General features: G+C 34.7%; 1 protein-coding gene across 1 annotated transcript in view; it reads left to right on the top strand.

Annotated features, from left to right (window-relative positions):
• Positions 1 to 26,039, top strand: part of SLCO6A1 (solute carrier organic anion transporter family member 6A1) — a 97,158-nt gene that overhangs the window by 27,284 nt on the left and 43,835 nt on the right. The window contains exons 4-8 of the mRNA XM_021085154.1: positions 492 to 588; positions 6,428 to 6,543; positions 7,381 to 7,493; positions 13,458 to 13,602; positions 20,344 to 20,539. Of these exons, the coding sequence (XP_020940813.1) occupies positions 492 to 588; positions 6,428 to 6,543; positions 7,381 to 7,493; positions 13,458 to 13,602; positions 20,344 to 20,539 (667 nt within the window). The remainder of the gene's footprint in view (positions 1 to 491; positions 589 to 6,427; positions 6,544 to 7,380; positions 7,494 to 13,457; positions 13,603 to 20,343; positions 20,540 to 26,039) is intronic.

Genomic DNA, 26,039 nt, shown 5'->3' with positions numbered 1-26,039 from the left:
AATCAGTAGATTTTTGAGTCAAGCAGATTGCCCTTCATAATATGGATGAGCCTCATCCAATCAGTTGAAGCCTTTCATGAGGTTTGGCAAAGAAGAAACAATTCTGTCTCTAGAATACAGTGTAGAAACTCTTCCTGAGATTCCCCATCTTGCTGACTTGCCCTGTTGACATAAGACTTAAGTATTAGCTCAAGACTGTAACATTAACTCTTTAATGGATTTCCAGCCTGCAAGCCTACCCAACAAATTTTCACTTTCCTGTCCTACAATTTCATGAGCCACTTCCTTAAAATCTCAATCTCTCTCTCTCTCCTTTTTTCTTTCCCTCCCTTTCTCTCTCTCTCAAAAACCTTTTGGTCCTGTTTCTTTGGAAACTCATGGAGCATGCTACAATGCTTTCAGAAGTAATCCATTTCAGTAAGGTAACTTTTATCTTTTTACAACCAAGCTGGGCTTATGTAGTTAATTGACATTGAGTATTCTTTTTGTAGGCATTGTGGAAGCTGCAGGAATATCTGGATATGCTTCAGGTTATGCGATAGGACCACCAATAATTAAGACCTCTGGGAACAGTAGTTTTGAGAAAAGGTAAGCTGTTTTTTTTTTCTTTTCTTTTGGTTTACATTGTATAAAATATTTATTAGATAGATACTATAGTTTATAAATATATATATATTTAATTTGTAATAACCATATTTTAAGATATATGTAATTGTGACTGATACGCACATATATGTATATGTAAATACATCTAAAATATACATTTTATCTTTGCTGCTTGAAATATAATTTTAAAAACTACTTATAATGACAGCCTTACTACTATCCACATACTGTTTTTTTTAATTGTCGTAAAAAACACATAGTATAAAATTTACCATCTTAACCAATTTTAAGTGTATAATATAGTAATGTTAAGTATATGAATGGATATTGTGCAGTGTATCTCCAGAATTTTTTCATCTTACAAAACTGAAACTCTAGGAGTTCCTGTCGTGGCGCAGTGGTTAATGAATCCGACTAGGAACCATGAGGTTGCGGGTTCGGTCCCTGCCCTTGCTCAGTGGGTTAAGGATCCGGCATTGCCGTGAGCTGTGGTGTAGGTTGCAGATGCGGCTCGGATCCCACGTTGCTGTGGCTCTGGCGTAGGCTGGCAGCTACAGCTCCGATTCGACCCCTAGCCTGGGAACCTCCATATGCCGTGAGAGCGGCCCAAGAAATAGCAAAAAGACCAAAAAAAAAAACAAACTGAAACTCTATATCCATTGTATATGGATATACTATATCCTCACTCCCCCCCCCCGCCCCCCAGCCCCTGGCAACTACTATTCTACTGTCTGTTTCTAAGAGTTTGACTATTCTATATACCTCATGTAAGTGGAATCATGCAGTATTTGTCTTTTTATGACTGGCTTATTTCACTTAGCATAATGTCTTCAAGGTTAATCCATGTTGTGGTGTGTGTATATATATATATATGTATATATATATATATATATATATATATATACACACACACACACACACACATACATACCACATTTTCTTTAACCCGTTCATGATGTCAGTTAACATTTAGGTTACTTCATCCTCTTGGCTGTTGTGAATAATGCTGAAGTTAACATGGGTGTGCAAATATTTCTTCGTCACTCTATTTTCATTTTTTTTCGGATATATACCCAGAACTGGGATTGCTAGATTGTCTGGTATTTCTTATTTTTGGGTGGGTGGGGCTTTCATATTGTTTTACACAGTGACTGCACCAGTTTTCATTCCCACCAACTGGGCATAAGTTTCCCAATTTCTCAATATCTATGTCAACACTTATTACTTTCTGGTTTTTAATTTTTTTATATAACGGTCATCCTAATAGGTATGTCTGAGATGATATCTCATTGTGGTTTTGACTTTCATTTCCTTAATGATTAGTGATGTTGAACATCCTCTCACTTATTTGTTGGCCATTTGTATATCTTCTTTGGAGAAATACCTGTTCAAATCCTTTGCCCATTTTAAAAATCAGATTTTTGTTTTTGTGGAGTTGAAGTAATTCTTTATATAATAGCTCTATTCCCAATACATGTTTTGCCAATATTTTTTCCCTTTCCATAGTTTTTCTTTTCATTCTGTTGATAGTTTCCTTCGTTGTGCAGTTTTTAAGTCTGATATAGTCCCATTTCTCTAATTTTATTTTTCTTGCCTATGCTTTTGGTGTCATATCAAAAAACAATTGCCAAATCCAGTGTCATGAAGTTTTTCTTGGTGCTTTATTGTTACAGGTCTTATGTTCAGATCTTTAACCCATTTTTGAGTTATTTTTGTATATATTTCAAGGAAAGAGTCCAACTTCCTTCTTTTGCACATGGGTATCCCGTTTTTCCAACACCACTTATTGAAGAGATTATCCTTTCTCCATTGTGTATTCTTATTCATGTAAAGAATGCATCATTTGTCCATATTTATGAGAGTTTATTTTCTGGGATCTTTATTCTATTGTTTGATATATTTACCTTTATACCATACTATTGTGATTACTGTACTTTTGTGATATATTTTGAAATCAGGAGGTGTGAAACCTCTGCCTTTTTCATTTCTTAGGATTATTTTGGCTATTTGGGGTCTTTTGAGATTGGATATGAAATTTTAGGATTTTTTTTTTCTATTTCTGCAAAACAATTCTGTTGAGATTTTGATAGAGATTACATTGAATCTATAGATTACTTTGGGTATTAAGGGCATTTTTAACAATATTGAGTCTTCAAATCCATGAGCATAGATATCTTTCCATTTATTTGTACCTTCTTTTTTAAAAAATTTATTTATTTTTGGCTACATCCACAGCAAGCTCCTGGGCCAGGAATTAAACCTGACCAACAGCACTGACAATGTGGAATCCTTAACTGCTAGGCCACCAGGTAACTCCATATTTATATCTTCTTTAGTTCTTTCTTTCTTTTTTTTTTTTTTTTAACTGTTAAAAATTCCAAATCTGGGAGTTCCTGTCATGGCTCAGTGGTTAACAAATCCGACTAAGAACTGTGAGGTTGCAGTTCAATCCCTGGCCTCACTCAGTAGGTTAAGGATCCGGCATTGCTGTGGGCTGTGGTGTAGGTTGCAGACATGGCTCGGATCTGGCATTACTGCGGTGTAGGCTGGCAGCTGTAGCTCTGATTCGACCCCTAGACTGGGAACCTCCATATGCCATGGGTGCGGCCCTAAAAAGACAAAAACAAAAAAAACCCCTCCAAATCTGTTTTTTTTTTTTTTTTTTCAAAAGACTTGTATCAATTCCTGAGGTAATGTATCTTCTTTTAATTCTTTTAGTGATGTTTTGGAGTTTCTAATGTACAAGACTTCTACCTTGCATGCTGCTCCTTGTTAGTGTAGAGAACACACTTGGTTTTTGCATTGACTTTGTATCCTGCAATTTTGCTGAATTCATTCACAAGTTCTAACAGTTTTTTTCTTTGGAGTCTTTAGCATTTCCTAAATATAAGATCATGTCGCAAACAGAGCTACTTTTACCTCTTCCCTTTCAATATGGATGCCTTTTATTTCTTTTTCTTTCCCGATTATTCTGGCTAGAATTTCCAGTGCTATGTTGAATAGAGGTGGTAAAAATAAAGAGGAATCTTTGCCTTGTTCTAGGTCTTAGAGGGAGAGCTTTCAGTTTTTAACTATTGAGTGCAGTGATAGCACTGGACTTTTAATATATAGCTGCAGTAATTTCCTTTTATTCCTAGTTTATTGAGTGTTTTTATAATGAAAGTGTGTTAAGATTTGTTGAATATTTTTTCTGTATAAATTGAGATGATGGTGTACTTTTGTCTTTCATTCTGTTAATGTGGTGTGTTATATTAATTGATTGTCATATTGAGCCATTCTTGTATTCCAGAATAAATCTCAGATGGTCATTATGTATGATGCTCTTCTTAATATGTTGTTGAGTTCTGTTTTCTAGTATTTATGTTTCTTTAATTTTTATTGAAATATAAATGATTTACAATGTGTTATTTTCAGATGGTTTGCTAGTATTTCGTTAATATTTTTTACATCATTATTCATCAGGAATATTAGTGTGTAATTTTCTTCTAGTAGCTTTGTCTAATATTGTTTTCAGGGTAATGCTGACCTCATGGAATGAGTCTGGAAGTATTACCTTCTCTTAAGTTTTTGAAAAAGTTTGAGAAGTATTAGTATTAATTCCTTATTAAGTGTTTAGTGGTATTCTCCGGTGAAGCCATCTGGTTCTGAGGTTTTCTTTTGTGGGGGGGTGTTTGATTACAGATTTTATCTCCTTACTGGTTCCTGTTTGTTCAGATTTTTTTTAAATTAAGTCTTCATAGTTTCCATGTTTCCTTGAAATTTATCCATTTATTCTAGGTTATCCAACTTGTTGGTATAAAACTGTTCAAGGTAGTTTCTTATGATCTTTTTTATTTTTGTGGCATCAGTTGTAGTATCTTCTCTTTCATTTCCTTCTTTCTGCTATATAAATACATATTTTTCTAGGTTAAATATGTATTTTTAAAGTTATATTTAATTATGTATTGGTGGGAATTCCCATTTTGGTGCAGTGGAAATGAATCCATCTAGTATCCATGAGGATGTGGGTTTGATCTCTGGCCTCATGCAGTGGGTCAGGGATCCAGCATTGCCATGAGCTGTGGTGTAGGTCGCAGACATAGCTCAGATCTGGCATTGCTGTGGCTGTGGCGTAGGCCGGCAGCTGTAGCTCTGATTCAACCCCTGGTCTGGGAACTTCCATATGCTTCAGGTGTGGCCCTAAAAAGCACACACACACACAAAATTTTAAATAGAAAAAAATTAAATTAATTTTTACTGATATTAAATACCATTTTTGACATAAATTTATCTGTATATACAGGTTTTTTTCTTGTCTCTGTATCTTTAATCTATTCCCAGATACATTTTTCTATACTTATGCCAACACTGCAAGACTTCAATAATGAAAGCTTTATCATATCATTTTCTATATGGTTGAATAAGTCCTCACTCATTGTCATTCATCAAAACTCAGGAACTATTTTTGCAAAATTACTCTTCCAGATGCATTTGATAATTTCAAGTTATAATTAAAACATTGTGATTTGTAATGCTTGAATTTGTGTGTCAAATTGGAAGTAATTACAACTAATAATTGAAACTAATGCATACATATAGTTAGAATACATAGCTGGGTTCAAATGAAGAAGAGAAGAAAATTCTAAAAGATGAAAAAAACTGTAATTTTATAAATACTTTAAGAGAGAGAGAAAAAAATTTCTGAATATTGTAATTAACAAGGAAACACATAGCCCTAGTGATAAGCTGGGCATAGCAAATTCACATACAAGTGCCTATTATATAATAGAAATCAAAATTATAACAAGTAATCATTGCAAGTTGACTTTGTGACCCTGAATAAAATAGCAGTTGATAAGGAGTTGTCCCAGCACTGAATAAACTGAGAATATTCTCCATATTCTATCAAAGATGAGGTGTATATGCAAGCTACTCACCGGGTTCTGTTGGCAGTAGGTCTTTGTTGCCTGGGTGCACCACCAAAACCATGGTTCCTGTGGATGTAGACATTTTCCCACAATGGCTGGTTGGACAAAGTCTTAATTTAAATGTGTGTGGAACTGAAGATAATGGAAGCTATGTAGTAGTCAACTTCCCCTTCTCCTCCTTAAATGATACAAAATAACTTAACCATTAAAATTCCCTACAAAATCATGACCTGAGCATTGTTGAAGACAAAGAAGGTCGAGGCTGCAAAACAACTGGGAATGAAAAGAGAACAGTCAGCAACTCCTAGCAGAGGATCCTTCACATTTCCATATCACCCTGCCCACTGCAAGGCTTTGTGGTTTGCAAAGGCAGGTCAAGAAAAGCCACAGGGAAGACAGAAGACAAAGGCTATCAAAAGGTGATTAGGTTATGATCACTAGAAGGGTAGTACATGCTGGATCTGAGAGTTCAGAGAAGGGACTCTATAGTCCCTTGTAAGGAAAAGATTTCAAAAGAATATGTCAAAGGGTTAAACGCCCATATAAATAATAGTTGTGCAATTTAAAGGTCCAGGCTTGCCCTGAAGTATTGAGTGCATGATCTAAAGGGGCAGGAATGATTTCAAAAAAGAAATGAGAGTTAGATAGTCAGTCTCCTAAATGCGTAGCTTCTGTTGGAGAAAAAAAGTTGAAAAAGAATAAAGAATAAGAGAAAAGAAGAGAAAGGAAAAAACAGTATCCTGCAGGACCAAAGAGAACCACATGACTGTAGGACTACTCACAACCACTCAATATCAGCAAAACAAATAATAACAGGGACATATTAACAGAAAATGCTCTCTCTCTCTGCTTAATTATGGTTTTGTTTGTAATGAAATATACAAAGTTGAGAATTTTCATTTTCTCTGTTAAAGCATTGAAGACAGTAAGCAACACCAGCCGCGGAATTGGGGGATGAATTTTGTTGTTATCTCCGTTATTGCATGGTGTACATTAATACCATTGTCATGCTTTCCACGCAATGTACGAGGTGACTATAAAAAAATTACTCATTAAATTAAAGAACAGTATCTTCCTCACCCCCACCCTGATCCCCAATTCTCAGAATATGACTGAACTGCATTTCTTTCCACTGTGGATGGTGACCTGACTTGAACAAATAAAACCATATGTAGCCAAGTGTTAGTTTATGTATACTTTCATGAATAGACTTTCATTAGTACATATTTTTGCTTCTTGTCATTCCTCTTTAAAAAATGCTTTTATCTAGATTTCAGAAATTTTCTTAATGAAAGAAGCATATTTAAGCTTATTTTACCTAGCATTATTTAATACATGTACTACCCCATAGAATTGTTATAAGATAAAATAATTATTAAAATTCTCTTGGAAACACTAAAATATGTAACATTAGAGAAATCAAATACTCTCCTAATGGTAGTACATTACCTGGCACAAAATATTTTTAGTAGTATCAAAGTTTGTGCTTTCATATTTTAGGGTTTTCTGTCAAATAGCAGAGCCACTTGCCATATGTGGCTATTTTAGTTTTAAATTAAATTAAAAATATATTTAGTCATTTATAGGAGCTACCTTTCAAGTATTTAATAGCCCCAGTATAGATAATGCTGACAGTATTAGAGAATACAGTTATGGGAAATTTTCCTTATCACAGAATGTTCTTTAGGACAGCACTGTTTTGAAAGAATATGTCTTTTACCTAATTAGATTGACCGAAGCTTGTTCAAAAATAGCTCACTTGCCATTTCAAGAAAAACTGGGTATCCTGGATTGTGTATGTATGTTTACTATATGTGTTTTTGTTATTTGAACATGTGATAAAATGCTTTTACATGTTAACGCATAGGTACAGCGAGGGTAAAAGCTGGGAAACATAGACAGCCTTATTTGCTGGACAGAGATCAATCCAAAGATCAGGAATTTGGACCTAACATCAAGGACTTACTTGCTACTTTTTGGGTAAAGTAAAATATTTCACATGAGCAAGCAAATTAAATTGACATGTATAATTTTCTAATAGTGGATTTAAGAATATAACTATAAAATATCCAAGTTAAATCTGAGGGGAACTTTTGAAGTCTTAATTAACTTACTCATTTTATAGATAATGGAAAATAGGGCCCATTTCACTTATGTGACATTGCCAAAAACTTACTTAGTGTCAGAAACTGGTACCAAGTATTTTTCCTTCTTCTATTGCTTTTTTTTTGGCTCCACCCTTGGCTTATGGAAGTTCCTGGGCCAGGGATTGCATCCGAGTTATAGCTGTGATCTAAGCCATAGCTACAGCAACACCAGATCCTTAACCCACTCCTCTGGGCCAGGGATTGAACACATGCTGCCTCAAAGACAATGCCAGATTCTTAACCTGCTCCACAACAGCAGGAACTCTATTAATTTTAATTTGACTTTTATATTATATTGGGTTTATTTTTTTCCTGAATAAATAGGAAATTTAATTAGGTATTATCTTTTTATTGTCTTTTTATTATATTTAAATTGCTTAAAAGAGAATTCTGAAAGCTAACAAATATTCTCACAATAATTTTTTTTTTCACTTAGAAGTGTTTATTTCAGAATGACCAATAGACCTTATACAGATGAAGGTCCTGTAAGCACTTTTCATGGGTTGTCACTCAGTTTTGCCTCTATTTACCCACCAGCCAAAGCAACAAAACTAACAAACATCTTATGGAAAACATCTCCTTCATTATCAAATGGAGGAGAACTCTGTATTTTTCTGGGCAAGAAATAAGGCCTCCAGTATAGACATAGCTTAAAAATAACTCAACTTTCAAAATAGTGGTTCTATATTCATTTTGTTTTTCTTTTCTCCTATTTATAACTTCATCCTTTATATTGTCTGAAGAATTGTGTTTCTCACATGGAGGTTTTATTAAGTAGTTTTCCACAGTGCAAGGCAGATGAATTTCATGCTCCGTTAGTGGGACTTTGAAGACCCTTTACAGTAGCATCAACTGAATTTTCCTACCTCATCTCAGATTTTATCCCTGTCTCTCCCACACTGCAGAATTTTATCCCTGTCTCTCCCACACTTGCTCTTTCCAGGACATATCGGGTACTTTTATAATTCTCTACCTTTGTAGGTATGAATCTTTCTAATTCAAATGTTCTTTTCTTTCTTCTCTTCTGAAGAAAGCTTCTTGTCAAATCTTACCTTGTATTCCTGGGCAAAATGGGTTTCTCCATCCTTAATGGTTTTATTGATGTTCGTTCAAAATATCATATCATATATATAGATAGTAGTTTTTATTATATTAGTTTAATTCTTCTTAAAATGAATAGATTTATGATATAAAATCAGGAATTTTGTTTACTTTTTTTCATTCAAACACGAAAGTGTTTATTTTTATCGAATCATGAACTCTTCATGGTAATGGGTTTTATTTCATTCAGATTTTTATTTAATTTTTACAAAATATTACATATGTGTATTTTAACAATATGGAAATAAATTAGGTATAACTTTTTTCACACTGTTAAAAATTAAGATACAGTTGTTAGAGTTTCCATTGTGGCTCAGTGGGTTGAAAACTGGACAGAGTGTCCATGAGGATGTGGGTTCAATCCCTGGCCTCGCTGCTCAGTGGGTTAAGGATCCAGTGTTGCCACAAGTTGCAGCATAGATCGCAGATGTGGTTCGGATCCAGCATTGCTGTGACTTTGGCATAGGCCTGCAGCTGTCGCTCTGATTTGACCACTAGCCTGGGAACTTACATATGCTGTAGGTGCGGCCCGGAAAAGAAAAAAAAGAAAGAAATTAAAATACAATCTTCATGAAATTTAAGCATGACTCTTTTTAAAAAGATTATCGCCAGGCAAGAAAGAAAAAGAAGCCAATTCTAATGTTCCATTCTTGGAAATAGAGTGCTTCAATTACTAGTGTTAGGATACAAAATAATATAAAGTCTGATTAGCAGTCTTAGACTTCTGACTGACACCTATCTAGGTGGGTAACTAGAAGATATCTAATCCTTTTGAAAGTTTATTAGAAGGGACTTCCAGCAGAATGCAGAGTAAGGAGCATAGAAAATCTTCAGCTCTGAAAAACCAGTAGTTGAAACTGGCAAAATTGGCAGCAACTATTTCAAAACTCTGGAAATTAGGACTATGCATTGAATCAGTGATCTAGTTTATTAGCGATCTTTGGACATACCCTAATTCTGAAAGGACAATTACACAGCAGGTTCTGCACATGTCTTTGGCTTACACATTTAGTGTCTGGTAGGTGCTTGTCCTAGAAAGAAGGAAGGTTACGAGAACGAAAAAAGCACCTTGTGATGTTCCTAACACACTGCCACAAAGTGGCCAAGAGCAAATCAGAGTGAAAATGAAGTTTCCTTGCTTTGAGCTTGCCTGGACTTTATATAAACAATAATTTGAAAAATTCTTATTTTCTCAAGTATGAATTGATGTGTAATTTAAATTGAGTAACTTGTTACTCTTTTAAAGAGTTATGATGGAACCATACCCATCTCATTTCTAAATGAGTATAAGTTAACAGTTGTTGAAGCCCAGTATTTAAAATGGCTCTCAAATAGTTTTGGCGTATTTGTATGCCTTCATTTCTCTTCTATAAAATGATGGTAATAGTAGTGTATATCTTATATATTAAAAGATGTAAGGTGCTTAGAACAATGCCTGGTGCATAGTAATACAATATAAGGGATTATTATTTTAGTTTTTCTTATTCATCTCTTTTTAATTGTCTAGTGTCACTGTGCTGGATATTTGTCAGGCCACTCAAGATGGCTCTCTGTACATCCCCTGCTCAACCAGAGCCTGCTTCACCTACACTCTATTCATATGACTGACCTTCCTACTGGCTTGCCTTGTTTTATGGTTTAGCACTTGCCAAAGATGAGTTTCTTAGTAGAGCCTATCTATAAAGCTGTGTAGATGAAATTAAAGTAGAGCATGTCTTCCCTGCTAATAAAGGATCAGTCAGTGTTCTCTGCTAGATTGGTGTTTACTTTTGAGTCAATTAAGCAATGAAGGTTAGAGAGGAATTCATATAAGGAAGAGTGGATTTGTACAGTGGGTAATGGTTATAATCCCTCGTCTCATATGACCTTTTGGGAATGAGTAGGAGGTAGAACTAAGTGTCAGTTTTTGCTTCTTTGTGGTAGATCTCACAGGCAGAGAGATTTTCCTTGTTAGGGTTTGGTACTTTGACTTAAGCCTGACTTAATGTTGCATATTAGAGCCTGACCACTAGAGGAAGAGCAGCATCCTTTTTCCTTGGTAACAAGTTTTACAGCCAGCTATAGCCTTCTCTTTGTGCTCTACCATATATTCAAGGGTTAACAAGGCTAATGTTAAGAAAATTTATCATTTTCTTCTAGGTCGTCTGTTCGTTGGCCTTATGTCTATTTGTTTTATTCTCATGATTTTTTTGTATCTTTGTGACATTGGTTGTAATTTTTCCCTTCATTTCTTATTTTGTTTTTGGGTCATCTCTTTTTTTTTTATTCCTAATGAGCCTAGCTTATGGATTATCAATTTGTTTAATCTTAAAAAAAATCCCTGGGTTTTGTTGATCTTTTAAGTTATTTTTTGGTCTTTATTTCCTCTATTATCATTATTATTTCATGCCTTCTGTTGACTTTGGGCTTCGTTTGCTCTTTTCTCTCTCTTTTTTTCTTTATAGAAGTTCCTGGCAAGGAGTCAAATTGGAGCTGCAGCTGCAGGTCTGTGCCACAGCAACGCCAAATCCAAGCTGTTATCTGTGATCTGTGCTGCAGCTTGTGGCAATGCTGGATTCTTAACCCACTGAGCAAGGCCAGGTATCAAACCTGCATTCTCACGGACACTATATTGGGTTCTTAACCCACTGAGCCACAACAGGAACTCCTGCTTTTCTTTCTAGTTCCTTTAGATAGTAGGTTAGGTTACTTGGTACTGAGATTTTTTTAAAAGATTTCTTTATGTAGAACTGTATATTGCTATAAACTTGCCTCAGTACTACATTTGTTGCATCCCCTACAGTTTGAAAATTTTTCTTTTTATTTTCTTTTTTCTCAAGGCATTTTCTGACATCCTCTTTGAAAAGACGGCAATAGCATAATTTATGACTAGATTACATTAAGTAAAATATTTCTTTTAAAAGAAGTAAGCTATAGACAGTGTTAAAAGATGAGCAACAGATATGTAAATCCAACAAGAGATTAATATTTAGAATAAACCAAGAATTATAAGAAATCTATACAGAAATTTCAGGAAGCCTAATAGAAGTACAAATAGGCAGTTCTTACACACAAAAGAATCATAAATAGCCAAGAATTATATGAAGAAATGCTCAGTTATATTTGAAATTAGAGGAATGAAAAAATAAAGCATTGTAATACTATACATTTACCAGCATGGCAAAATTTTGAAATCAGCTAATATTAAAGTGTTTGTGATTATGTGGGGTGTGCCAATTTTCTACTGCTACATGACAAACCACCCCTAAATTTAGTGGCTCAAAATAATAGAGCATTTAAATTCCTCTGCAATTTGTGCCAGGCTTACTCCTCTCAGCTTTACCTGTGGTCAGTTACAGTGAACTAAGTCTAGGGGATAGAATCATCTCAAGGCTTGTTGACTCAGATACTATCTTGTAATATTGACTGTTTGCTAGAATGCCCCCATGTAGCCTCTTCATCTGGCCTGGCCTTTCTCGTAACATGATAACCAGAGTCCTGAGAGAGTGAGAGTTCCCAGCAGAAGTCATATTGTCATTTTTATGATCCAATCTCAAAAGTCATGCAGCATTCCTTGCTTTGTTGAGGCAGTCATAAAGACTTTTCAAAGTTTGATGCTTTTTTTCTGGAGAATGGCAAAGTTCTGGAAAGTGATGTAAAATCAAAAAATATTGCTCTGATGACTTTTAGAGAGTGTAAGTTACTCCATGAAGAAAGTGGAACTCTCTTACATTATGGTGGGAGTATAAAGTGATCATTCTGGAGAAAAATTTGGAGAAATAATTGGATGAAGTATATTAAATCTCAATGCCCTAGCAGTTCCTTTTTAGGATATGTACTTCCAAAGACACTCTATCCTATTTTCTTAAAGGTGCATGCACAGGAATGTTTAATGAAGTTTGCGCTAGTACAGAGTTGAAGTCAGCCTAAGTATTTAGCCCTATGGGAGTGGATAAATATTGTGGAATTACATTGTGTAATGTTAAATAGCATTCAGAAGATAAATTAGATGAATGTGCGGAAAAATGATTAGATTTTAAAAATGGTGTTTAGGGCTAGAAAAATTTTAAGTTAGTTTAAAAATGTACAAACATGGGAGTTCCTGTCGTGGCTCAGTGGTTGGAGAACCCAACTAGCATCCGTGAGGACACGGGTTTGATCCCTGGCCTCTCACAGTAGGTTAAGGATCTGGCCTTGCTGTGAGCTGTGGTGTAGGTCGCAGACACGGCTCCTATCCCGTGTTGCTGTGGCTGTGGTGTAGGCCAGCGGCTGCAGCTCCGATTCTACCCCTAGCCTGGGAACCTCCATGTGCCGCTGGTGCGGCCCTAAAAGACAGAGGAAAAAAAAAAAAAGTACAAACATAAAACACCACTAGATATTTTTAGATATATACATATCTAGGAGATACAGAAATTTAGTTTGAGAATTAATATTTTAGTTCTAGCAGTTCTAGTTAACTGCTAGATCCACAAATAAAAATTATAGCTGAATGGAGATCAAATAACAAATAAAAATAGTTCAAATGCTCCTTTTCTTGTATAGTAAGTATATGTTGGTGAATTTAAAAATTTGGGGGGGATCTTTATATACATACATATTTTTTCAGTTAAGATTGGAGAAGGTAAACTTTTTGTGTTTATTGGTCATTAAAGGGTATATATATTCCTCTTTACCTAACAAAATAAAATAATCTATATGTAACTTATTTCTATTTCAGATTCTGATCAAGTCTCCAATATTTATATACCTATCTCTGTGTAGAGCTTCAGAGTCTTTAGTTATGATTGGAGCATCTGAATTTTTGCCTCTATATATAGAAAATCAGTTTATATTAACACACAGTGAGGCAACGACAATTGCAGGTAGACATTTCTGCTCATTTTACTCATAGTGATATTTTTATGTTAAGTTTCTGAAATGTACTTATGAAATATTTTATATAAGCAAAAAGTAGGTGTAGTAGGAGTGTTTGCTTAAATTTTAAATACCTAAATACTGCTTGCCCAAATTTTAAAAATATGAGCACTTTGCCATCATTGCATCAAAATTTTTAACACATAAAACCTTGTAAGACTTCTGTACCTCTCCCTTATCCCATTTCTTTCCCTCTCTCCCCACAGGTTAACAACTCTTCTAAAATTAGAGTTCATCCTTTTCACACGTTTATATAGTTATACCTCTTATGTAACTATTTTCAAACAATCTATTTCTAAAATTCATATATCATTTTGTATGTACTCTTCTGTTACTTTCATCTGAAATTATGTTCATCAGATTCATGTTGATCTCTATTCAGTGCATTTTAACAGTGTTATGGGGTTCTATTTTAATACTCTTTATCCATTATCATATTAATGAAAATGAAATTGCATCCAACTTTTTCACTTTTCCACACAGTATAGTAACAAGTAGACTTGTACATGTCTCCTTGTTCACATTTGTAAAAACCGATTTATGTTTAGACATTGAAAAGTCACTGTAGTTTTGTACACCACTTTTACTAGATACTGAGAATTGGCTCTCTAAAAGAGGTGGCAAATGAAATGAAATGTTGTAAGCTTCTAGCATTAATGAGAAGATGGTAAATATGATTATTCATTTTATGCTGTAAAAAGTCAGGGATGCATGCTATAACTTGCAGGTAACCAGTAAAAGAATAGTAAAAAGGCTAGTGAAAGAGTATATTAATTTGAAAATTTTGATTAATAAATTAAAAAAAGAAGGGGAAGAAAGAACATAAAACATGTGGGCAAAATTAAAAACAAATGTTAAGATGTGCAAAAACATTGACTATTATTGAATAGATTTTGTGATAAAGGCCACAACGTTGTCAGACTGTGCATAGTCCAAGCCAAACATGACAGTTTGAAGGGCCATAATGACAGATACTTCTACAAGTGTACCACATTGTTTGCCATTCTGATTAATCTGATTAACAGAGATAGGGACTAAATCCATTTAATTTGTCTTAAGGCTAATATCAACAAGATTCCAAAGAACAGGATAAGGCCACCTGCAGGTTTGGCCTCAGTCATGTTGGTAAAATTCTGGACCCAGCCAGCTGAACAAATTTCTTGACCCTCAGGGTGTACCTTGGAAAGTAAAATGGCTTTCTCCTTAAGTTTCTGTACTGACCTTTTCACTTAGCCTGAGGTATTAATCCAGGTATAACAGAATGCATTAGCAATTGCATATATTCTACCATGGCCTGCAAGGATGAAGTTTTATCAATTTTATCGTCTGTAACAATGCTGATCAGTGACTGAGGCTGACTAGAGTGCTCTCCAGGGATGAGGTGATGTCATTAATTATTTCGAATTAAATTAGGGATACATTTTGTACCACCTTTTCTAGTAGGATTGCTCTTTGAGTAATAGAGATAACTGCCTTGAGGGTGTATGTGATAGTGTATCCGTACTCTGTCTAGAAAGCTTCCTTGAGTAACCAAAAATAACTTCATTTAATAGAGATTTCCTCAGTCTTTGGAGAGCTATGTTATCTACTAGTGGTATTTCTTTAAACATTTGAAGTTCTCTGTGATCACCCCTATGACGTGAATATACCGATTCCAGTTTATAAGTAAGGCTTATCTGTTGTGAGTCTGTTTTGATTCATCTCAAAATGAGAATATCCATCCACAAAATCAAAAGTCTCTTTGGGTCAGAGCTTTGGTTGTAACAAGAGTCCAGTAGTAAGCTAAGAGTTGCTTTTAAATGCAGCTGTTTCAGGGAGTCAGTGAGTCCTGTACAACCAGTGATGCTTCTGAGCAAAGGCTTCTTCACTTTTCTAAACGCTCCAGCATACAAAATCATCAGCCATGGAGCCTTGTAGCTTAAACAGGTCATTACGTTTGTGGTACCCCAGATAGGAAGCATACTACAGCTTGCTGATTAATATCCAGTGTAGGTCTGTGAGTTAGCTGATATAAAAGACCAAAGAGAATGTCCATGTGAGTTGTCTACTGGCTCCAATAGTCAAGAATCCGAAGTGAAGCCAGGCAGGCTTTTTGGGGGAGGGGGGCAGAGGCACAATTTTTCTTTAACTCCCAGAGTCATAGAGCATTGTGATTCTGTCTGCAGAGTCCCCCTAAACCTTGATGAGCAGTCTTCTGGATTTTGTTAGGTTTCATCACTCACCTTTGCTGATGATAGTGTGAAAACACCAAAGTCAGAGCCATTGAGTCAGGCCTCTGACTCTATAGCTTACTAAATATCACCTATCATTTAAAGCTTTAGACATCATAGACTAGTGGTAGTCACGATTAATCCTGACCTGCCCCTCTTGTGGTAAATGGAAGAATAATTTTGGTACTTCTGGGGAGTACTGCCTCGGTATATTTGTGGCTTTATATGTAAATGAGAATTAGTCTTTTTCTTTGGATCTTAGTAGAATGCAGAAGAAGACTGGCAGTGCCCAAGACAGCATATTAAGTGCCATTGATCTGTGCCAAAAATTTAGTTACATCAAAATGTATGGAATATCCAGAGCTATAGGGTGAACGGAATTCAGTTGGTGGTTAATCTACCTTAAACCTCAAGCCCCTGATAATTTTTTTCACTGAACATAAAGTCTGTTGAATTGAGATATTGCATTTCTTACTACCCCTGCTTCCTTTAAAATCCATAATCAAAGTTAGGACTTTACTTTTTGCTCCTGGGATTCTATTTTGTTCCTTTGGATCATACCTGAGGAACAGACTTAGCAATATATGTATTCCAGTATCACTTTTGGAGTTTAGGAGTATATGCAGTACAAATCTGCAAAATATGATTACCAATTCTGTATTTTGAAATTGGAGCCATGGCATTAGCATAACGAAGCCACAACAAATGTGCTCTAAAGGGGGACACTATCTTGCTTATCCAAGGATGTTCACTCTATCAACATCTTTGGAAATATAGAACAAAAAGCAGTCAGTGCTTCTCCTTGCAGGATATAAAGCATCAGAGGGTAATAGAAAATTGTCCAATAAATAAATTATAATGCATTTAAATAAAGATAAATCTTGACCTCTACCTCACTACATACATAGATACCAATGCTAGATGGATTGCATATCTCAATGTGTATGGTAAAACAATGAAGCTTTTTAAAATAAGGCATAGGCGGAGTTCTCTTGTGGTGCAGCAGGTTAAGGATCCAGCATTGTCATTGAAGTGGCTTGGGTTGCTCTTATTGTGCAGGCTCGATCACTGGCCTGGGAAATTTCACATGCTGTAGATGCAGCAAAATAGATAAATAAATAAATAAGGGATAGGAAAGTACCTTCATTGTATTGCAGAAGACAAAGATTTATTAAACAAGACACAAATGACATAACTATAAAGGAAAAAAGATGTGGTGTTACATTAAAATTAGAACTTCTGTTCATCAAATGTTAGCATGAAGAGTAAAAATGCGGAGTTCCCGTCGTGGCGCAGTGGTTAACGAATCCGACTAGGAACCATGAGGTTGCGGGTTCGGTCCCTGCCCTTGCTCAGTGGGTTAAAGATCCGGCGTTGCCGTGAGCTGTGGTGTAGGTTGCAGACGCGGCTCAGATCCCGCGTTGCTGTGGCTCTGGCGTAGGCCGGTGGCTGCAGCTCCGATTCGACCCCTAGCCTGGGAACCTCCATATGCCGCAGGAGCGGCCCAAGAAATAGCAAAAAGACAAAAAAAAAAAAAAAAAAAAAAGAGTGAAAATGCATGCAAAACAATCTTCAATAGAAATATTCTACGAGGTATTTGTGTCCAGAATGTGTAAAAAAATCTGACCATAATAAAAAGGCAGCTAATCCAATAAAAATGGACAACAGACTTGAACAAGCATTATATAAAAGGGTGATATAAATTGGCCAATATTCATGTGAAAATGTACCCACCTTCAATGGTTTTTCAGGGAAATGCAATACTATTACCCATTCACTAGAATTGCTAAAATTAAAAAGACATATATATTGTCATCAATGTGGAGAAATTGACATTTTATCCACTACTGGTGAGAGTGTAAATTGTTTTATCATTTTATAAATCTGTTTGGCAGTATCATAAAATCTGAGCCTATACGATTCCCTGACCCAGGAATTAAACTCCTAGTTATATAGCCAACATAAGTTCCTCTCTTAAGAATATACCCAACAGAAATGCAGATGCTTAGAAAAGGACAATTACATAAACTTTTATAGTAGCAGCAAAGGAGTTCCCTTTGAGGCCCGGCAGTAAGGAACCCAACTAGTATCCATGAGGATGCAGGTTTGATCCCTGGCCTTGCTCAGTGGGTTAAGGATTCAGTGTTGCCATGAGCTGTGGTGTAGGTTGCAGATGTGGCTTGGATCCCATGTAGCTGTGGCTGTGGCTGTGGCTGGCACCTGCAACTCCAGTTTGACCCCTAGCCTTGGAACTTCCATATGCTGCAAGTGTGCCCCCCCCCGCCCCCACAAAAAAAGTAAAGTAGCAGCACAGTTTGTACCATCACAGTGAATAAATAAGTTGTGGTGTATGCATATACTAGAATGCTATTGAGCAATGAGAAGGCATGATCTATTGCCATATACAAAAACTTGGTTGAATTTTTCAAAATCATGTCCAATAAAGTAAGACATGAAGTATGCATACTTTATGATCCATATTTATAAAATCCTATAAGCTCACAGAAGAGCCTCCTGGTCTTCTGGTAATGTTTAATTTTTGACCTGGGTGTTAGATACATAGGTATATTCACTTTGAAAATTCACCACATATGTAATTGTGATTTGCATATTTTTCTGTGCACCGATAACATATTTACATAAAAATTTAGTTGGAAGTTCTGTGCTTTGCAGTTTAATTTTCAACTGTTTTGTGTACTTTTAGGGTAGTCCCTCAAGGACCCAGCTATTTAATTGTTGAACTCCCAGTGTTCAGTATTTTCTTACTGCCTAAGCCAATAAGCCTGATAGCCAATATTTTCTTAGCTGAGTTGTGTTCTCAGTTTTCTGCTCATAGATATACTTTGCTTTCTCAACTCCAGAAATGTTAGGTTCAAACTGAATAAACCTAGGATCCTCTGGCATTATGGGTGGGGATAGGAATTTGAGATCAAATATTTTATATAGACTGCCATGCAGTCCTCATTTTTTAAGTTTACTGCACTCTCAGTTTCAGTCATACCTACTGCCTTAATTCCTGAGATTACCAGGTAAAATGTGGTTGACTTCCTTACCTACAACCTCATTGTTCACCCTCTGAAAAGACATTTTAGTTCATTGACATTGACTTTTATTTCTCTTTTAAAATAACTGCTTATTCAAATCAGTTAATACTTTCTGTATCTTTAATAATGTTGTAAGCTGTATCTCTATCTCTGAGAAAGCCAAATTAAAACACTTTGTTTATAGATTTTAATTTTCTTGAAATCTAGGCAGTGTTTACATAATTTATTTTATACAGTGTCATTAGATTTATACATGTTCATGATCTACGTTTTCATGGTACACAGTTTTTTACTACTTTACTTTCAAACTTTCCATTTTAAGTATCATATTTTATAATCTGTCTTTTTAGTAGTTGTTGTATCCATTTGTCATTATTGTGAATTCTAACATATTTTAACTTTTTAATTGTGTATTTTGTTTATTACATTTCTCTTTTGCCTTTCCCCTCCCCTCCATTCTCTCTCCTCTCATGGGTTAATTTTGTATTCATTTTATCCCCCTCAGGTTTAGAAAATTTTAACTACTCATTTGCAGTTCACTACCCACAACTCCTCAGGGAGGAGGAGTGTGAATGTGTTTGATCTAGGTTATTAATTTCATTAAGTTTATGAAATTAGCCATAAATAAATTAGCCATAAATAAAAAATTAGCCATAAATAAATTCTTTGGCGAGTAAGAGGCTCTCTGAAAGCTTTTATGGTTTTCACTTTAGCATTGATGTTGTGACATTTCCTCACTTTATTTCCTTATGTGATTTAATACTTATTTGTATTTATTTTTTTCTTGGTAATAGGAGTGTGCTTTTATTCCCAGGACCAATATTTCTTAAATTGTTGAAATTTCTCATTCTTTGCTACAATTTTTCTTTTCTTCTTCTTTTTTTGGTCTTTTAGGGTCGAATCTGCAGCATATGGAGGTTCCCAGGCTAGCGGTCTAATTGGAGCTATAGCTGCTGGCCTACTCTACAGCCACAGCAACTCGGGATCCAAGCCGCTTTTGTGACCTACACCACAGCTCATGGCAATGCCGGATCCTTAACCCACTTAGCAAGGCAAGGAATTGAACCTGTATCCTCATGGATACTAGTCAGATTAGTTTCCACTGAGCCATGAAAGTAACTCCCTACAATTTTTGAATGTTTCTCTGGTATTCCTTTCATTGTATTTCTTATACCTGTTGTAAAACACTTTGTGGAGTCTCTTATTCCAAGTCCTTTAAGCCTGAAGCTTTAGCCCCACTCACAAATCTGTATTTCTTTTAAGGTTCAGGTTTTCTGGGGTATTCATCATGCCTTTAAGTTTTCTCTTGGTCTCTTAGTTAAATCTGTATTTGCTGTATGCTTAGGGCAGAGGGGATTACATCAATATTTGAATTTTCTGTACTATCTTTAGCTGACTGTTTTTAACTGTGTTTTCTCTTCCTTCTTTCTTTTAGGACTTGTTTTAATTCCAGGAGGTGCACTTGGCCAGATTCTGGGAGGTATCATTATTTCCAAGTTACAAATGACTTGTAAAAGCCTTATGAGATTTGTAATGGTTACATCTGCTATATCACTTGTACTACTTGCATTTGTAATTTTGGTACACTGTGATACAATACCGTTTGCTGGGATCAATGAAGATTATGGCGGGTAAATATAATTTTATATATTAGATTTTTACATCCAAACCCAACAACATATTTCTTTGTCAAGTAATAATTATTTATCTGGTAACATAATATGCTCATATCATTCTCAGAATTATTGAACACATAAAAGAAACACAAAGCATAGTTTCACTTTTCATTTTAAGGGCAGAAATATTGTGGTAGCTTGTTGTATAACTGCTTATGCTTTCATATAGTCTAAAGAAAAATACATTGAAGTGAATCAGAACCTGGAAGTAGAATTCTGTATTGAAGTGAGTAGTGACTAGGAGACCATACTAACTGTCTGTACAAAACCAGTCTTACCTTTGTTCCTGAATTGGTATTTCTGCTTTCTTATCAAGAATGGGACTGAAGACATCTGAGAGTATGTATGAGTAATGTCTCCTTTAAGTTAAACATGCAGAAATTCTAAGAACTGGGCGGAGATTGATATTAAAGGAGGAAACAGAACTGAATTGGAAACCAAAGGATTAAGCAAGTAATATAAGTAAAGAAAATACTTCAGCTACAATGAAGTGGCTTATGGCAGATCAGTGCTCCCACTGAGAATACCTGGAAGAGGTTTTCAAAGATTTTTTTAAAAGCATCAGAAAGTTGTTTAGGCAACTAGGTATTTAAAGACCAAAATCTTGGAGAAAGGCAAACTTTGAGGAGAAGTAACTTTCTGTAGTTACTTTTTCTTTGAGTATATTTACTATTTCTGGAGGTTGGCAAGAAGCTGGGAATTTTGGAAAAGCATCTAGGTGAAAAACATCTAGTTAGATGACAAAAAAACTGGCAGAAAATTTTGATAGGCCTATGGGCCTAAAGCAATAAAAATTAGGGCATGGAGTGGGATAGGAGTAAGGAGAGATGTAGACAAATGAAATAACACTCTGTTGTGGATTTGCTGAATTATGAAGCCAAGAGGCTGAAATCCAGTAGAAATCTTGTAAAAAGTGAGAAAAATTTCACCAGTATTATGATGCTTTGTAGGTAAGAGTTCCACTTTAGAATGTGGTGTTGGGGAGGAACCATGGTGAACACCATGTTCTCAGTTGATATCTCTGTAAGGTTAAGACCTAAAAGTGAGGCCCTCCCTAAAGTACTCTAACCCAGCTAGGAGTTAATTTGTCTTTAGTTGGATTAATTTGGTAGGCCGGTGCTTAACAACAGAAAGACAGAGTTAACACTCTGAAAGATAGTCTCATACAGTGCTGTAAGTGTTTGTAGACAAGAGTCTTGCGTTAAAAAAATACCAGACAGGCCAAATTCATGGCCAAAAATCGTGAGACAAAACAGATGAGAGAATTGACCCATAGGGGATCCAGATAGTGGCATTATCAAATAAGAATGTTAAAATAGTACTTATAGGTGCAGTAATACAAATGACTGTGATTTTCTCATCAGAAATTATTGGTTCGGAAGACAATAGAACAATATATAGAAAGTCCTGAAAGAAAAGAACTGACAAAGGAAGGAGCTTTGGGAAAGAAAATATCTGAAGAAATGATGTGTAAAACATTAAAATTTACTGTGACCTATACACCTACAGACCTAAAAAACAGGGCAACATTAAGTACAAGAAACATGAGGAAAATTACATCATAGTACATAATAATCAAATTTCTGAAAGTAAGTAAAAAGTGCAAATCTTAAAAGCAGTTGGAGGTAGAAAAGATACTTTAAATAAGAAGGACCAAAGATAAGTGCAGCAGTTGATTTTACATCAAAAGCAATGCAGGTAAAAAGATGGTGGAACAATTTCTTTAATGTACTGATAGAAAAAAAGTCAATCCATAATTCTATATAAAATCAGGATATCTATCAAAAATGAAGGAGAAATAATTTTAGGCATAAAAATATAAATAGTTTTCAGTCAACAAACTTAAACTATGTGAAGTATTAATGGATGTCTTTCAAGCTGAAATAAAATGACACCAGATGAAAATATGAAATACACAAAGCAAAGGAAACGATATAGTTAAATATTTTTTCCTATTTAAATCCTTTTAAAAATAATTGCTTTAAACAGATTAACATGTAATATGGGTTTCCATGAGGTACTATCATGTAATATGATGGTAGACTCTATTAAGTCAAAATGTGTAGTATAAACCCTGAAGCAACTTCTAAAAAACAATGACTCACAACTAATAAGCCAACATAGGTGTTAAAATAAAATTTTATAAACCACTTGATCTCAAATTAGGTAGAAGCGTGGAACAAGAGAACAAAGAAGAGATAGAATAAATATAAAATATGTAGAAAGAAGATTTATTCAAACCTAACCATAGTAGTAATTGCATTAAATATAATTGGTTGCAATATCTCAGTTAAAAAGCATAGAATCTACAATTTGGTTTTAAAAAAGCAAAACCTAATTATATACTGCGTGAAAGAAATGTACTTTAAATACAGGCACAAGTAGATTATATGTAAAAAGATGGGAAAAGATGTAACGTGTTAATGATAGTCAAAAGAAAGCTGGAGTATGATATCAGAGACCAAGTAGATGTGAGAGCAAAGAATATTATCAGGAAAAACTAATGTTACTGTTTCTTACAGATTGGCCAATTCATCAAAAATTAAAACAACCCTAAATGATTCTCAACCAAATAAAAAAGCTTTAAAATATGTGGAGCAAAAACTTATAGACTGCGAAGAGAAATGTAAAAACATACAAGTGTAGTCAACCGTTTCAATAACCCTTTCTTAACAGAAGTCAAAACAAAACAGTGATGATACAAAAGATTTGAATAACACTATCAACCAAATTGACCTAATTGATGTTTGTAGAACATTTCATGTAACAAAGCAAAATATGCATTCTTTTCAAGTATACATGAAGTACTTAGCAAAGTAGACCATGTTCTGTAAAACAAGACTCAGCAAATTTAAAGGATCAGATAATACAGTCACAGTAAAGTTTCTGACCATGATGGAATTAAATTAGAAATAACTTAATAAAGATGTCTGAAAAAGCCCTAAATATTTGGACAATGAAAAAAGATTGTAAATAAACTTTGGGTCAAATAATTTTTCCAAAAGAGAAATTGTAAAATATGTTGGAATGAATGAAAATGAGGACACACATTAAAAATGTATGGGATGCTGCCAGAACAGTGTGTAGGGGGAAATGTATAGCATTAGAAGTTTGTACTAGAAAAGAAAAAACATCTCAAACCAATGACATTTGTTTCAACCCTAAACAAATAAAAACATCAATGCCTGATTCCAGAGTATGTAGAACAAAGGATACAGTTGAGAGCAGAACAGAAATTAGTAGAGTAAAAATGAGAAAAACAGTGGATAAAATCAGTAAAATCACAGGTGTTATTTGAGTAAATTAATAAAATTGCTAAACCACTACAGAGAGAAAATTACCTAAGTCAGGAGTTAGAGGTATGATGTTAATGTAGATTCTACCAATATTAAAAAGACAATATGGGGAGTTCCCATTGTGGCTCAGTGGTTAACAAATCTGACTAGGAACCATGAGGTTGCAGGTTCAATCCCTGGCTTTGCTCATGGGTTAAGGGCCCAGCATTGCTGTGAGCTGTGGTGTAAGTCGCAGATTCAGCTCAGATCTGGTGTTGCTGTGGCTGTGGCATAGGCCAGTGGCCATTAGCTCAAATTGGACCCTAGCCTGGGAACCTCCATATGCCACGGATGCAGGCCTAGAAAAGACAAAAAAAAAACAAAACAAAAAGATAATAGATTAATATTTTGAAAAGATTTATGCCTGTAAAATTTGACAACTTCCATGAAATGAATAAATCCTTTGAAAGACACAAACTCACAAGAATAATAGCTAATTTTTATATCTAGCAAACCAAATTTGTAGTTGAACACTTTACCACAAAGAAAACTCCAGTAGCTTTATAAGAACTATTAAAAGGACTTTTCTAACTGAAAAAGAAAAGGCCATTATTAGAAACATGAAAATTACAAGAGGAAAAAACTCATCAGTAACAGGAATATGAAGAAAAGATAGTAAATCAGCCACATAGAAATCTAGTAGGAAGATTAAAAGACAAAAGTAGTAAAATTATATCTGCAATAAGTATTTTAGGGATACACAAAACAAAAAGATAGAAACTAGGTCAAAAACAGGAAACATGGGTGGAGCAAAAACACAGGTTGTTAAAATGGATTTTAACTCAAGATAAATAACTTAAAATGTGTGTGTGTGTGTGTGTGTGGTGTATACCTACCTCATAGTAACTACAAATTAAAAATCTAGTTACGTACAAAGAAAATAAGAAAAGAATTCAAGCCTAATACCAAAAATAGCCATCAAATCACAAGGGAAGAGAACCAAAGAAGAGAAAGGAACAAACAAACAAACAAATTCTACATAAACAAACCCCAAACAATTAACAAAATGGCAAAATTACAAACTTAGTAATAATTACCTTAAATATAAATGGACTGAATACTCCAACCAAAAGACACAGAATGATTGAAAGGATTCAAAAACAGACTGAAAGTGAGGGAATGGAAAAAGGTATTCCATGGAAATGGAAATCAAAAGAAAGCCAGGGTAACACTATTTATATCAGACAAAACAGACTTTAAAAGAAGGACTGTTAGACGAGACCAAGAAGGATATTACATAATGATCAAGAGATTAATCCGGGAAGTTATGTTATAAATATTTACACACCCAACATAGGAACACCCAAATAGATAAGAGCAAATGCTAATGGACCCAAAGGGAGAAATTGACAGTTACACCATAATAGTGGAAACTTTAACATCCCACTTATATCAATGGATAGAATATCCAGAGAGAAAATAAAAAAGAAAACACTGGCCTTAAATGATACATTAGACCAAATGGACTTAAATAATATATATATAGAGAGAACATTTCATTCAAGAGCAACAGAATACACATTCTTATCAAGTGCACTTGAAACATTCTCCAAGATCGCATGCTAGGCCATGAAACAACCTTGGCAAACTTAAGAAAACTGAAATCCTATCAAATATCTTTTTTGACCACAACAGTATGAGACTAAAAATCAACCACAAGAGAAAACAAAACTGTGAAAAACAAACACATGGATGCTAAATAATATTCTACTAAACAACCAATGGACCACTGAAAAAAAATAAAAGAATTCAGAAAATACTTGAAGACAAATGAAAATAACAGCAATATGGTCCTGCCTTGGGAAAAAAGAAAAAATCTCAAATAAATAAGCTAACCTTACACCTAAAGGAACTAGAAAAAGAGCAAACAAAACCCAAAGTCAGTAGAAGGAAAGAAATCATAAAGATTAGAGCAGAAATAAATGAAATAGAGACTAAAAATAAAAAATAGAAAAGATTGATGAAACTAGGAGCTAGTTCTTTGAAAAGATAAACAAAATTGATAAATCTTTAGCCAAACTTTTCAAGAAAAAAAGAGTGGGCCCAAACCAATAAAAACAGAAATGAATTTAAAAATGAAACCACAGAAATAAAAAGGATCATAAAAGATTACTATGAAC

Source organism: Sus scrofa, chromosome 2, assembly GCF_000003025.6.
Source record: "Sus scrofa isolate TJ Tabasco breed Duroc chromosome 2, Sscrofa11.1, whole genome shotgun sequence".
NCBI classification, from domain to species: Eukaryota; Metazoa; Chordata; class Mammalia; order Artiodactyla; family Suidae; genus Sus; species Sus scrofa.
This window is presented reverse-complemented; position numbering and strand designations above follow the sequence as displayed.